Source organism: Python bivittatus, unplaced genomic scaffold, assembly GCF_059951505.1.
Source record: "Python bivittatus isolate LINGU-HERP-01145 unplaced genomic scaffold, Pbiv_v1 ctg000310_np1212, whole genome shotgun sequence".
Classification (NCBI taxonomy): domain Eukaryota; kingdom Metazoa; phylum Chordata; class Lepidosauria; order Squamata; family Pythonidae; genus Python; species Python bivittatus.
In genome coordinates, this window is record NW_028277054.1 from 2,903,442 (window position 1) to 2,917,664 (window position 14,223).

At 46.5% G+C, this 14,223-nt stretch overlaps 1 protein-coding gene across 1 annotated transcript; it reads right to left on the reverse strand.

Moving 5' to 3' along the window:
• Nucleotides 1–2,820: 2,820 nt before the first annotated feature.
• On the reverse strand, nucleotides 2,821–13,707 carry KPTN (kaptin, actin binding protein). Its single transcript, XM_088139832.1, has 12 exons — nucleotides 13,158–13,707; nucleotides 12,232–12,314; nucleotides 9,888–9,972; nucleotides 9,247–9,301; nucleotides 8,007–8,082; nucleotides 7,611–7,684; nucleotides 7,179–7,288; nucleotides 6,910–7,023; nucleotides 6,678–6,750; nucleotides 6,460–6,595; nucleotides 4,925–5,134; nucleotides 2,821–3,911 (listed from the first exon to the last, which is right to left on the reverse strand). Exons 1-12 carry the CDS (start codon nucleotides 13,516–13,518, stop codon nucleotides 3,771–3,773), a joined length of 1,518 nt encoding a protein of 505 aa, XP_087995958.1. The 5' UTR covers nucleotides 13,519–13,707; the 3' UTR covers nucleotides 2,821–3,770.
• Nucleotides 13,708–14,223: the final 516 nt, after the last annotated feature.

The following is a 14,223-nucleotide window of genomic DNA, read 5'->3' on the forward strand; positions in this document are numbered from 1 at the left end:
GGCTCCCCAAGACACGCGCGCTCGCCGAGAGGCGGGCGGCCCGTTTCAGCACCAGGCAGCGGCGGAGAGCTCCCCGCCTCGGACGGCGGGTCAAGGCGGGCGGAGCTCCATTTTCGCTCTCAGACGAGCCGATTCTGGATTTCTACCGCAATTCTTTCCAAGTTCATTCCGAAGTAGACCAGCCCGGAAGGCCTCCCGTCGCTGAAAGGTTGCATTTCGGTCTAGCTGGATGCAGGACTCGATTCCAAATCCTAGCTCCCAGCCCAGTAGCCCTTCTTTTCCAGCGTGACTTCCCCCCGGCCCACCATCTCTAAAATGGGAATAGTATTGTGTGGACATGTTTTTCCTCCCCCCCACCGAAGACAAGCAGAAACAGCCCAGAAAAACAGCAGCTTTGGGCCATATAAGAGAGGTAAGTAGGAAACACAACACGCTTAATAGTCTAGTATGCCGAGGCACGGGACTTTGTATATGGCTCTGTTAAATCTTGAGAAATCATGGTGTAATATGGAAGCAGAATATTAAATATAGAAAAATAGCAGAGCTAGGCTTTGCTCTTAGTGCAACTTCTATGGAATAGGGGCCAACCACAGGTAGAGAGAAATTTTAAAAAGTCAAGATGGCAGTCATGGCTACGTGACTGACGATCTGCCTCTTTTTACGTGCATTGCGTGTGTGATACATGCAAAAGAGGGGCAAGGCTGCCATCATGCAGTCACGACTGCCCTCTTGACTTGACACCCCCACCCACCCACAGATGACCCTGAGATCTCCCCAACACATCTCCAATATCTTCCCCTACCTTCTTCCCTGTTGGCTTGTTCTGTAGCAAAGGAAGAAATTTTCCTTTTTTCTATGTGTCACATGCCAAAGGGCAGGGCAAAAAGGCCACTTGGAGGCTTAAAATTGGGGTACAAACATAAAAAAGTCCGTGTGTGTTGAGGAGGAACTTACTTTGCTTGCATGCATGGATATTTTCATTTAGAGTAGGAGCCTCCACATATTGAAGAAGGCTGAGTATCTTGGGATCTCTGAAAGGGCCCAGATCCAGCAGCCATGAGGCCAGTGGGTGCAGCCCACCTTCCCCAAGTTCTTCTGTGGAGTGACCCAATCCAATCATCTCAGAACTCATGGAAAACTGGGCCTCTACTTCATGACTTCTGTCCTGTTCAGGGACGAGGTGTGGTAGAAAGCGAGCAGAAAACATAAACGAGTTCCCAGCCACTCTGCAGAGTCATTCCCCTTCACTTCCTTTGTAGGCCCTTCACACATGTAATCTCTCCCTAACCGTAACGGGGGTGGTGGTGGTGGTAAGAAGCCCCCTCCGTGCTTGGGGACTGCGTCATCTTGCTGTGACGGCTTGTGTGTTTCTGAAAGACTGAATCTGCGGGGAAGATGTTGTTTCTTGCTAGGGTTGCCGGTTTACAACTCAGCCACCCAAATACTAAGGTCTGAGGGATGATCAAGACAGGAAGAGGCAGGCAGGTTGTAAGACGACTAGGTAGGTGATCTTGCAGGTTCTTCCACGTACAAACTTCAGGAAACCAGGCAAGTACAGTAAGGCCAGATCCTGGGTATTCCCACAGCCTCCCCCAAAACAGCTCCTTCAAGTTTCCAGGTTGAACTCCCAGAGTTCCTAGCTATTGTCCATGATGGCTAGGAATTCTGGGAATTGGTCCCACACATTTGGAGGACAACAACATGGGGATCACTGTCCTGGGCAAAGTACTGGACAAGGGAGAAATTTTGAATCTATTCGAAGTTGGAAAAGAGCAGGAAGCTGCATCACCTTGGGAGGTAAACCCACCATCCCCAATGTATAGCTTTCCCAGCTCCTGATTAAATACTTTAAATGCAGGAGAATTCATCACCTCTTGAGGCAGACAGTTCCATCACTGAACAGCTCACACCCCTAGAATGTTTTCCCCATTTTTAGTTAAACCTGTCCCTCTGCAAGATCCATTCTTGGCTCCAGCTGATTTCAAAAGCAACAGTGAATTCTCCTCCATTATCTGCAGAACAGCCATTCAATACCCAGAGACTGTCCTCCTAGATCCCTTAATCTCTTCACCAAGATCAATATGCCTGGGCTCTTTCAAGGGGCCCTCGGAAGATTCGGTTTCCAGACTTCCTAAGCCTCTTGACTGTAGAGGTCTTTTCTGGAACGAGGAACCCTGGTACTCCCATTCTGCAGCTTTGAGAAGCTCATCAGAATACAGATCACGAGAATCTGGTTCAAGCCCTAGTCAAATTTGACTACTGGATGTCAACAGTCTAAGGCACGTACACCTCTGTCCCCATGAGCCCCTAGGTTATTACCTATGCAATGCAAGGAACTCTGACCCCACCTCCTTCTCAGAAGTTGGTGCTTTTCCTTGGCCTCTCTTAAGCCAAGGCATCTAAACCGCGCACACCTCTTAGAGGTGAAGCTAAATGCGCACGTTGTGCCAGAGGGAGGTTGTGCGCCTTCCTGACCTGACAAGGATATGGCTCTAGTCCCCCTTCCCAGCACGCTAAGATGCCACAAACCCTCCCTAATTACAATGCTGTAAACTTCATCTCTACCCTTTCTCCCAAGCCATCTGTTCCAATTTGCCAGCAGAATCTGGAACAGATACAGCTTTATCTCCATGCAGAGGAATATGTGCCTGTTTATGATGATGATGAGAGCCAGAATCGGTAGATGTCTGCTCAGCATGGGGAAGAACAGCGGCACCCCACAGTCTCCTCCATCACGTACAAGGCAGAACGCCCAATTCACAGGCGCTCTTAGCCTCAGCTCTGAGGGAGGCCCCTGACTCACTAGCCCATGGGGCTGCATTTTCCTTTCAAAGGGCCAAAGAAAGGAGGAACCCCAGCTGCTGCTGCTGCTGCTGGGTCCACCGCTGAAAGGGGAGGGCCCTTCCTTTATTAAAAACTCTGCATGCAAAAAGCGCCAGGTTCAACATCCAACATTCCCCAGCAGAGAGAACTGTGAGTCACTGCCAGGGTAGACAACATTCATCTCGTGAGCTGATAAGGTGTCCAACGGCTTCCTTTTGGATTCCTTCCGCTTCCAGTCTTCTGCTTAGGAGCGGACAAATGACGGATAGAAAGGCCAGGAATAAGGAAGGGGCTGAGGAGCAGATTCTAGGGGACAAATGTCTTAGGCTCAGGATGAGAGCAAAAAGGTGGTCTTTGGAAGCCAAAGACCTGGAGTGATGTGCTGCTTGGTCACTTGTATCTGACTATTACTGTTCGATACTTTTCTTCCATTCTGTTGAAGGACTAAGGGGCCATGCTCTCAGAAGCTGTTGGGGACACAACATGGACAGAAAGGACACTGAGCTCAGGAAAGTTAACAGCAGTATCGTTCTTGCCAATCCAGACATCTATCCGCCACCCTGACAGAGAGCAGACCCCAGTTGACATACACATTTTATTCTCTATTTACGAAGTTCTCAGTCAGGCCACATCCAGGGTAGCCCCTTGGAGGCATAGGAAAAAAGTTACTGAAGTTTGTTGGAAGCACCATGGCCACGGAGCACTTCTTGCATCCGAGGCACATCCTTTCTGGTGGGCTGCAGTTATGCCTATGAAGCAGACAGTGAACCAACACGGGAAGGGACTGGGTGTTCCCACTCCCCTTCACTGCCACCTACTTGGATTGCCATGCTGTTTCTGGGAATCTGTAGAAGGCTGGAAGAATCCCTTGAACGATGCTCCACTCTAGATTCTACTCCTCATTTCTTGGGGATGAAAAGAGGAGGTGGGAAGGCACAGCCAACTCCTCAGACTCTTGGTCCTTGGCCATCAATGTCCTCAACCCTGGCATCCTGCTGCTGCACGGAAACGCTTGACTGGGATGCCCGACTTGCCGCCTCCAACTGAAGCCGCTCCAGAAGGCACTGGACTACATCCATCAGGCTGTGCTGTATTGAGGGCAAGGTAGGAAAGAGTGGTTAAAGGACGAAAAATGACTAGAAGTTCTGCTGGATAACAATACAATACAATACAATACAAAATACTTTAATGACCAAGTATAAAATATATACAAGGAATTTGTCTTCGGTGATGAACAGCAAGATCAACAGTGCGTTTGGATAGCAACAGAAAACAATAACACTACACAGTAAAATAACTTTTTCAAAGGGAGAAGCCACTGCCAGCACATATCGAGTCATGCAGTGTTTAACAGAGCAATGGCACAAGGGGAAAAACTGTTCCGGTATCTAGATGTTTTAACATATGGTGCTCTGTAGCGCCGTCCTGAAGGAAGAAGTTGGAACAGTTTATATCCAGGATGGGAAGAGTCTGCAGATATCCTCTCTGCCCTCCTTTTGACCCTCACAGTATACAGTTCTTCTATAGAAGGCAGGCGGGTTGCCCTTTGGTAAACTTAAATGAATCTTCGGATAATGTTTATTCTGTCTATTTGGTGGGCTTTGCTGAAGCCCCTGGAGATAATGGAGTTTTCTTAAGGGAGCATTCCCCAACAGAGGGTCCTCCACCTGGACCAGATTCCAGTTCCCAGAATTTCTCTGGGGTCTAAGAGGTTTGGGATAGATAGTCCAACCTATTGGGAGGGCCCCAGTTGGAGAAAGCTGCCTTACTAAACCTTCAGGAACCCTCAGGATCTACTGCAAGCAGTTTCTCACTGAGTGGGAAGAATTTCTTCCTGGGTATTCTGCCTGAAAAGTAAAACAGATAGTGGTCTTTTTAAAAAAGACGATACCGTGAAAAACCTGCAATCAATACTCTATGCAACTGGCTCAGGAAGAGAAAAACGTGCTGCCAGTAGAGGTTGCTGGCACACGAAAGTGCACAAAGGATCGGTACGCCTCTGGAATGTAAACAAATTAAATTAAAATTGGATAAATAAAGTAACAAGGGGTAGGACTTGGCAAAGGGGCCTTCCACACCCTCTGGTCCTACGCACACAGACCTGGAGTATATGCAGCCCCTTCAGACACACCACAGCCAGTTCGCAGAGTCCATCACAGGTCAGGTCGACGTAGTCCATGGACAACAAAGGGCTGGGGAAAGTGCGCTGCCAGAGGAGATGAAAATCCCCTTGAGGCTGCTTGAAACGGTGGCATCTTGCTGTGCTCTTGACACACGTGTTTTCAGCCCGATATTTGTAGCATAAAAGCTCCTAAAAGATCAAGGAGGCTGCTTAATACTGCTGGGGCCATTATCAACAGAAAATGAGGGAAAAAACAGTCAGCATCAATGTAGAGCTCTAGAAATCTTAGTGCTCTTGAAAACCAAGTTTCTATCCCTCATGGTTGTAGAAGGGGAAAAGACACATTTTCAGCTGTTGGCATCTGATCCTTTCAAAGCCAAAGAATCAAGGCAGCCAGTAGACTGGATTCCCTCTACATCATACCAAGTTCTCCTGCCCCACCTCTTCACTGTTTGCAGAATGTTGTATGGAGAGCATTAATCAATATTATGGATGGTTCCATTCCAATCATGGTTAGCATAACCAGAGTCTGTAACTGCCAAATTCTGGTAATCCTGGTTAGCATTAAACGTGGTGATTTCAATGCTTACGCAGCACTGCGCTGCTGCATAGAACAGGAACTAAGCTATACTTTACTGATTAAACTACATCTGACTGAGTTTGCACAATGTGCTAAACCAGAAACCGAGGTTTATGAAGCACAGTAGCTGCTTTCACATAAAGGCAACACCCAGACTGAAAATAAGGCAGCAGCAGAACGCAAAGCAAACATTCACCAAAGCACATGGTGCTTGTGTTCAGACAACATGCTAGTCTGATTTGCTTAACCACATTTTACTGACAAAACCACAATTGACTGAGTTTACACAACCCATTTAACTGCAAACAATGGCTGACAAACCAGTTTGCAAGCAAAGCCATAAACAAACAAATCACATTTCAGCTTAGTGGACTGTGTAAACCCAGCCACTGTTTTTCCCTGCAGCATTTATGTCCTGCTTTTCCCTGGATTCTTGGAATGGCTCTGATTGCCCTGGTCTCAAAGGAGTCACAGAGCTCCATCTGCCTTGCCTCTCCTCTGGAGTCACACAAACCAGTCAAACTTGCATCATACAGAGGGATCAATGGCTGACTCTAGTAGGCTTGTGCATGTGCTCAGAAGAACACACAAAGCACTTGAAACATTGGTTATGCTTTATATTTGGAAAAGAAACAAGATCAGAGCCTCAGCAAGGAAAGAATGTCACATAAGAGCCTACAAAAAAATCTGGGCTAGATGACCTTTTACCATCTCAGTTCATGACAGGCCGCCCGCCCTGCCTTTGGAAGCTGCAGACCAGAATATTTGAAATATTAAAACACTAAATACAATATTTAAACTTAAACACATTTACATTTTTTTTAAAAAAACAGTAATCTATGAAAATACCTTTAATTATAATTTGGCTGGAAAAAACAGACAGCCATACCTTTGAACTAGTAAGGACAGAAATGACAAACCTCAGTCCTCTTACCTGCCCATAGGTGCCCAGCAGGATCTCAGGCTCGCTATCAAAGTCAATATCTGTCACAAGGGCACAGAGCACACTGTCGTACTGGTCACTCAGCGGCAAGACCAGCTGGTCCTCCAGGCCATGCTGCAGCACGTTCCTAGAAGGACAGGAAAAAGGCCCTCTCAAGCAAGCAGAAGGGAGGCGGACAACAGATCTCCTGCTCCACCTTTTCTACTCACCGGTAGACCACCGACAGTTCGATAGTGCTGGTTACGAGGACGCTGTAGCTCTGAGGGTTGGGATCAGTGCTACCTGGGTGAGATGCAAAGGACCACAAAGCAGAGAGGTTGGGTTGGAAGAAAGAGCTAAGGATTTGTACAGCTTGTATGGGCTGTTGATCCCCCAGGGAAAGACTCTCATTCCCAATCCCTATTTCCACTGGGGGAAGCATGCATTCCCTTCAGATCTCACCTTTTGAAGACACAATCCCAGGTGTATCATCTGGATGGCTGACGTTTGGGAGAGCAAAAACTAGGACCTTGGAGATGGGGCCATCTTGTTGGATGCTCCAGCTCTGTAGCACGACTTGAGTCCAGAAGAAGAGAAGGGACACCAATCAATTCATCCATCCATCCATCCATCCATCCATCCATCCATCCATCCATTCCTCACTTACTAGGCTATGGTCCAAACCTTGTGGAAGACCCAGAGCTAAGCCACTGGGGGGAAAAAAATCTTACCTCGCTTGGCTGGTTCAACCTGAGCAACCTGGATATATCCACTCTGGCAGCCAAAAGCTGTAATTCGCTGCCCCGAATTCGGAATGTTGTACACATCGAGCCAGAGCACGCTGCAAAGCAGGAGGCATCATGAGAGAAGGGCATGGGTTTGGGAGGGAGGGAGGGGGATATAGGTATGTCTTTGAGGTAGAGGCCAGGACTTCCAGCTTCTATAAGCCCCTACCACACACAGGAGCTTGGGTTCACACAACACACTAACTTATCGTTTAATTAACAAACCATAATTTGTGGATTCACACAAGAGACAAAACCAAATCAAATAAGCCACATTAGGGCTTACCACATCATTGAACCAGGTCACTACCTGTCCTCTGTATTCAAATGCTCATTCTCCCCCCACCTCATGCCTTAATAACAAATTAGGTTGCCTACTTGCTTGGCAGTTCCTTAAGCTCTGGAAAAAGATTCTCTACTGGCTGCTCCTCAAATTGATGCAGCTCTTCGTTCTGCAAAGAAAACAGGTAGTCACAACATGGCCTTCCCATTCTTTGGCAGAAATTTTCAACTATTATGACTCAAGCTTCTCACTCAGCTCAAACCAGAAAAGTGTAAAAATGGTTCTTTTTTACTTCAAGAAGAGGGGCTTTATCTGCCTACATAGCCATTTGCCCAGGGGAAAAATGGAGAATAATTGACATATGATGGAACAAAAGGGGAGGGGGCCCTCGAAGTAGAATGTTGGGGATTTTTTAAAGAACACAAAGGAACCAAAGGAGAGTTCCAAAGGCATAGAGGAGGCAGACTAGAATGCCATCTGGAGGTCCTCACCTCTTTGTAAAGATGAATAGCGGGATCATTTCCACTCAGAAGGAAGACGGTCTCTGGCCGATCAGCGACCTGGACTCTACAACATGAAAAGCAGCATCAAATATGTTAGTTCTGGAATCACACAACCATACCCCACAAGGAGAATATACATGCTCAAATAAAAAAAAAAAAACCAGAAGATTCATTTAGAGAAACTTTCCCCAGCCAACGAAAGTGCTGGATTTCAAAGCTCGTCATCTACAACTAGCATTGCCAATGGCTAAGTTGGTGGCAAATAATGCAGGCTGGCTATAGTTCAAAATATCAGGAAGAGGCCAGTTAGACAGTTGCTCTATCACCAGTTCTAGTTAAATGGGCACCGGACAGAGAAAGGAAGGGAAAGAAATAATCCTGCTGTGTTTCTGATCAAATCCTTCTTCCCTCTGAATGCAGAATTAACCATCAAAGGAGACATGGCTAAGGCAGTGACTCATGCTGAGATACAAAGGTCTGGCTCATCCAAGAGGCGGCAACACTGCGTTTCACCATAATGACCACCTTTCTGGCAGGCAAGGCTGCAGCACACCTCCAACTATTTGAATTTAGAAAATTCTCAGCAGTTGTACCCATCAGCTGTTTGGAGAACTCAAGCATCCTGAATGCAGCTGACAGCTACTAGCTCAGAGCTCAAAAAGTGAAACAGACAAATATAGAAAGGGTGCGTTTTCCCCGAATTATTAGTCGTGATGGCGTTATGTCATCTCCAGGTTCAAAGCCAGCCCGATGGAATATCATTTGCTGGAGAACAACAAAGGGAGCCGGCCAGTTGCCCATAGGCTACCTGCGAGCAACTGGCTGGCCCTGTAGGAAGCAAGAGCAACATTTTTTTTTTATTCTTCCAGAAGAGCCAGTCTCATCTTTTAAGGGTAGGTGGCTTGATGGTCAACCGACTGGTCAAATAAGATTAAAGATGCTGTGAAGTTGCAAACAACCAACAACATTCAGCCTTTTAAAAAGTTAATTTCACTGTTTCACAATAGCAGTTCATTGGTGCTTTGGTCTGTATTTAAATAAGAATCACCCCAATGAGGATTAGGTTAAATGAAGGGGGAGAAATGAGCTGTTCTCAATACAAGCACTTTTCATCCATGGAAAAAAAAGAGAAGAAATTAAACAAACAACACCGATGCATGTAATTCCAGCGGGTGAAGGTGGCTAATTTCAAAGGCAACAGGTTTACTGAGTTTGTTGAGAAACATACTCTGCGTGGTACAGCTGGAAAGGCGTGAACTGCAATTCCAAGTTCAAGCAGCTTTCTGGGGAGAAAGAAAAGGAAAACAGTAACACGTATAAGAACCAATGAGAAACAGGTATGATTCCCAAACTGAGAGGAATATGGTTTCACATTTGAGGGATTATGAACAGGTCCAAGAGAGGTAATACCCTCAAACAGAAAGGAAATTATAGCTGTCAAGGGCTAAGTGTTATCTGAGCTAGGTACAGTTTCTGAGATACTTTTAAAAATACACCAAGTCAGCAGCTAATATGCTTGTCTGCAAAGCGAGTCTCTTGTTGCAAAGCAAAAGCAAAAGGCATTGCATGCTGGGTCTTGCAGTGATCATGGTTTCTATGGCTTGGTGCAGCTAACTAGCATCCATTTCCTCTTGTAAATACAGCAGCAACAGAAGGGAATCAATTGTTACAAAAAGTCATATTTCACAGCAAGAAAACATTTGTCCCAGGGACAAGTGCATGAATGTTCCTGCTATTTTTCTTATGTCCTGCTCCCAAACTGAAGCTCTTTAGAAAATCCCAAAGAGGATTTTGGGGGAGGACAGGAAAAAAAGGAAAAAAGATGCAGAGGCTGGCATCAGAGAGCAGAGATGTGCAGAGAAAACTTACGTGCAATAGAATCCAGATTATATTCTGAGCCAGGCTCATAGTCGCAATAAATATTAAGGAAGGGGCTGGCTTTGTCTCCAGAATCCTGAGAAGGAAAATAAAACAGACAAAAAACGCAGTTCATTCCGCAACATGAAAATGTTGCAGCAGAAATAAGAATGTAAAAAAACGCCTAGAATTTCCAGCTAGCTGTTGCAGACCCCAAACATCCAGAAGGCCCCAGGTTATGGAAAGCTAGTGGGAATAATGTTTTTGGCTGCCTGACATTATGACAAAGGAATAAACTATTATTCATCAACCCTTCACTAAGTAAACAGAGATTGGTGATGGGGAACACCAGGCACAAGAACTTGAGTTGGAAGGGAAAAGATGGGAAATAGGCTTAGCAAAGAAATAAAAAACCAAAACAAGGGAATACTCTTAAACAATATCATATTAATAGTTTGTTCTTTTAACACCAACACTGCGTGTCAAAAAAACTGTAAAACATGCTTGGTCTGCTGCCACTCATTCCATCCCACCCAGTTGCTAAGCAACAGTTAGAAGAGGGGTAACCAGTAATAGTCAACTGGGAATATGAGGGACAGAGGACACACTCTGAAAAAAGACGATTCCAGCTCCTGAGAGAAAGAAAAGCACAGATCTCACCACAGCATCCTCTAGATCTCTTGGACCCAGGCATTTGTAGTAAACCCCGGTTTGATTAACCATGGTTTTCTGGTCTAAGCCACAAAGGTCAAAGTTCACACTACATGCTGAGCCACATTTTACAGATCAAAATGGCTAAGTTCACACATGTCCAATTAAGTGAAACAAACCGACATGGTGTTTTGTGCAATACGGGGAAATCATGAAGGGGGACTCTGTAGACAATGACGTGTTGCTCCCCTGAAACAGGTTCAGCAGCTGGGTGTGCCTTCCTTGTTTTGCCCACCTCGGAACATCCTATTGAGGAAAAGAAGATTCCAGGATGGGAGTGAGGGGCTTCCAAAACATTCAAAATAGTGACCATGACCACATGGTAAAAGCCCTGCCCCTTTGTTACAGGCACAGCAGGCAAAAATTGATTGCACCTGCTTCTTCAAGGAGCTACCACAACACCAGAGCCAAAGATGAAACTACCCCAAAACCAAGAGTTTCTGGCAACAGTAACTCCATCTTGCTCAGATTCAGCCTGCGCCATTCTCTTTCCATGAGTCCCTCACACCCTCTAAGGCTGTCTCTTCTGCTCAGCCTGGCATGGAAATATATAAAGCTTGGTATCGGTGGTACCGCCCCCCCAAACCGACAGATGACCTCCCCAAACAGTTTCATGTCAATATTAAATAAGGCAGAGGGGAAGGGAAAAGTCCAAGCCCTGGAGTATCCATGGATTATAGCTGTGTCAGGCAGCCTCCTCCATATGTACTGGAACAGGTCCCCTTTACAATGGTCCCCATTTGCATTGCATGGAAATGAAAAATCCGGACAAATCACTTGGGCTGAGAGAAATCTTAAAAATCCCCTTTTGCCACTGCACAGCCTTCAATAATTCTGCTTCATTAGCAATCAACCTGCACTTACCAAAAAAAAAAATTCAAGAACAAACTATACTTGCATTAATGCTGACTAATTTAGTTTTATTCCCGGAAGTCAGGTCACCCCCTGGGGAACTTTCACCTTTTCAAAGTTTACACAGGTGCCCTCTGCTGTTTTAAATGGTAGTTTGTGGGATGCTAAGAACTAAGATGCTAAGAATAAAGCACTGAATTGCTCAGATGTAGCACAGACCTTAGAGACAGAACCGTCCCTGTCTTCAGGTACAGATTTAAAAAGCATACTCACAATCCATTGGGGAGGGGAAAAAAACCAGACCAACTGAGAAAACCAGGGTAAACAGAAAAATCTTTTCCCCTCAATTGTATCTTGAGCAGAGCTGAGTAATAATTGGATAGGAGACACCTGTAAATCCCAAGGCTGTAGGCAGAGTGGGAAGCTGAAAAACATCCCAGAAGGCAGCAAATTACTTCCATATTGCTGCCAAGAAAATTACCTGGCTATACCCATGAAACCATCAGAATTAAAAGCTAAATTCAAAGGAATTACGGTTCCACATAAAGTTTTTTTTTGCTGAACTGGCAAGTTTACAAGGATTGATAAGATACCTATCTAGAACAGCTTCTCAGCAGCACAATTTTGTGATCAAATCCAGAGCAAAAATTGAATTCCAACAACAGCAAAGAAAACGTTTCATTTGCAGTCCACAACATTTCTGCAAAAATTGCATACCTTAAATGAAGATAAGAATGTAGGCATGCACTGTAATGAATTGCGCGTAAAACAATGCACGTAATGAATTTCATACCTTAATGAAGGTAATCCCCACCACAAGGCCTCTTTTTGGGGATGGCTTGTTGAAAGTGTCAATAGACACAATCTCAGCATCAACTAAAAAAAAAAAAACACCTTAAGGAAACAAGAGCTACTTATGCTACACAATCCTAGTTCACAGAAAGAAAATAATCTCTTACTGCAAAGAGCACATGGTTATATTTTACAAAGAGCATTATTTCTAACCTAGAAATCTCCTTCATACATAACATTTTTGGCCTACACCAAAGATTTTAGAAAGCAGCAAAAACTACACCTGCATTTCAAAATCTGCCTATAAAAGCATACATGTCAAAAATCAAAGACTTTTGCTTTCAATAGCAAGCAAAGATACATTCTGATCAGCTCCCCTTGCCTTCGTGCCTTGCCTATCTGCTGGATTACAACTCCCAGAATGTCTAGGCAGCAGCATGGTGGATGGTGGTGTTATTATTTGTTACAATTGCACATGGTGGGAGTGCCAAGTTGGGGAAAAAGCTGGTTTGCCCAGCCGGTGGCAGCCCCTAGCTGACCTCAGCTACCCTGGAAAAGCGAAGGGGGATCGGGCCGAATGAATATATGGATGGGAGACCACGAGGAAACAGCAGGGGGCAAGCCAGACTGAAGAAGGCAAGGGCAAACCCTTCCGCGCTGCTTCGCGGCTGTTAGGGGGTGACTGGGCCTGCAGTTTCCCCTGAGGGTTCTTTGCCTCCTTGAAGCCTTAAGGCAGCTCCCGCCCCGGGACCATTTTAAACCCTGACCCAGGGCTCAAAGGAGCCTCGCTAGATTTCCTTCGGCGCAAGCAGGACCAAAGGGTGGGTGCACTTGGAAGGAGCGTCGATTGCTCTGGGGGGCAGGGAAGGCACGGGACGTGCCCCCAGCCTCTTCCCTGACCCCCCGGACAAGGGCAGCCCCCCTTACCTGGGATGTAGGTGAACTGCACCTCCCGGGCCACCGGCCGTAGATTCCGCCTCATGTCTTGGTAGCGGAAATAAATGACCTTCCCCTTGAGGGTGGCCGCCAGGAGCCCCCCCGGGCCTTCCCCGGGCGCCCCCGCCGGCCGCGGCGCCCCTTCCTGGCCGGAGGCCCCCAGCCCCGTTGCGAGGTCGGGGCCCCATTGGGACAGGAGGGCCCCCGCTTCCTCCGGCCCCGGGGGGCCCTCTTGTCCTCGCCCGCCCCCCCGAGCCGCCCCCGGCAACGCGGCCAGCCCGTAGACGTTGCTTTGGGAGGAGAAGCGGGTGAAGCTGTCCTCCAGGAAGGGGCAGCTCCGGGGAGGCTCCATTCCGACTCAGGCGCCGCCAGGGGCAGCCCCGTCATCCATGTCTTCTCCCCAAGATGAGAGGGCTTTCAACTCTCCAGTCGCGCTGCGGGTGACGTCGCCAGAGGTGGGGCGTAGTGGAACATGCGCGTTTGGTCGCAGCGTTAGAGAACGAGTTGGCGGCAAGGCGGTGACGTCAGGGCCGCAGCGTCATCAACACCTTGCAGGATTGCTCTCTGCTCAGTTGTTTGTGCCTTAAGACAGGGTTCCTCAACCTCAGCAACTTTAAGATGGGTGGACTTCTGGGAATTCTGGGAGTTGAAGTCCACCCATCTTAAAGTTGCTGAGGTTGAGGAACCCTGCCTTAAAACGTTTATACGAAGCATTGGCTCAGTTCTAACTCTAAACTAATTGAAATTATTTTAAAAATGCATGTTTAATTGGGCAGCCCTTGTTCTTGCTGTATTTAACACACTGCCTACAGTTTCCCTCTTCTACTGTACACATTGTAAGAGGAGAGTCTGGTGGCCCCAAAGTGACTGTTTCAGAAAAACGGGACTTAAACAGCACCATCCAGTGAGAAATGGTTGAAGTCACATGCCTCAAAAGTTTTCTGGCAATTTCAAAAGGTGTCCACAAACACAATGGGTTTTTAACTCATTACAATTCTTAATTGATAACATGCTTGTACAGTAATTAATCTCACGTATAATGCTACCTATATTAGCT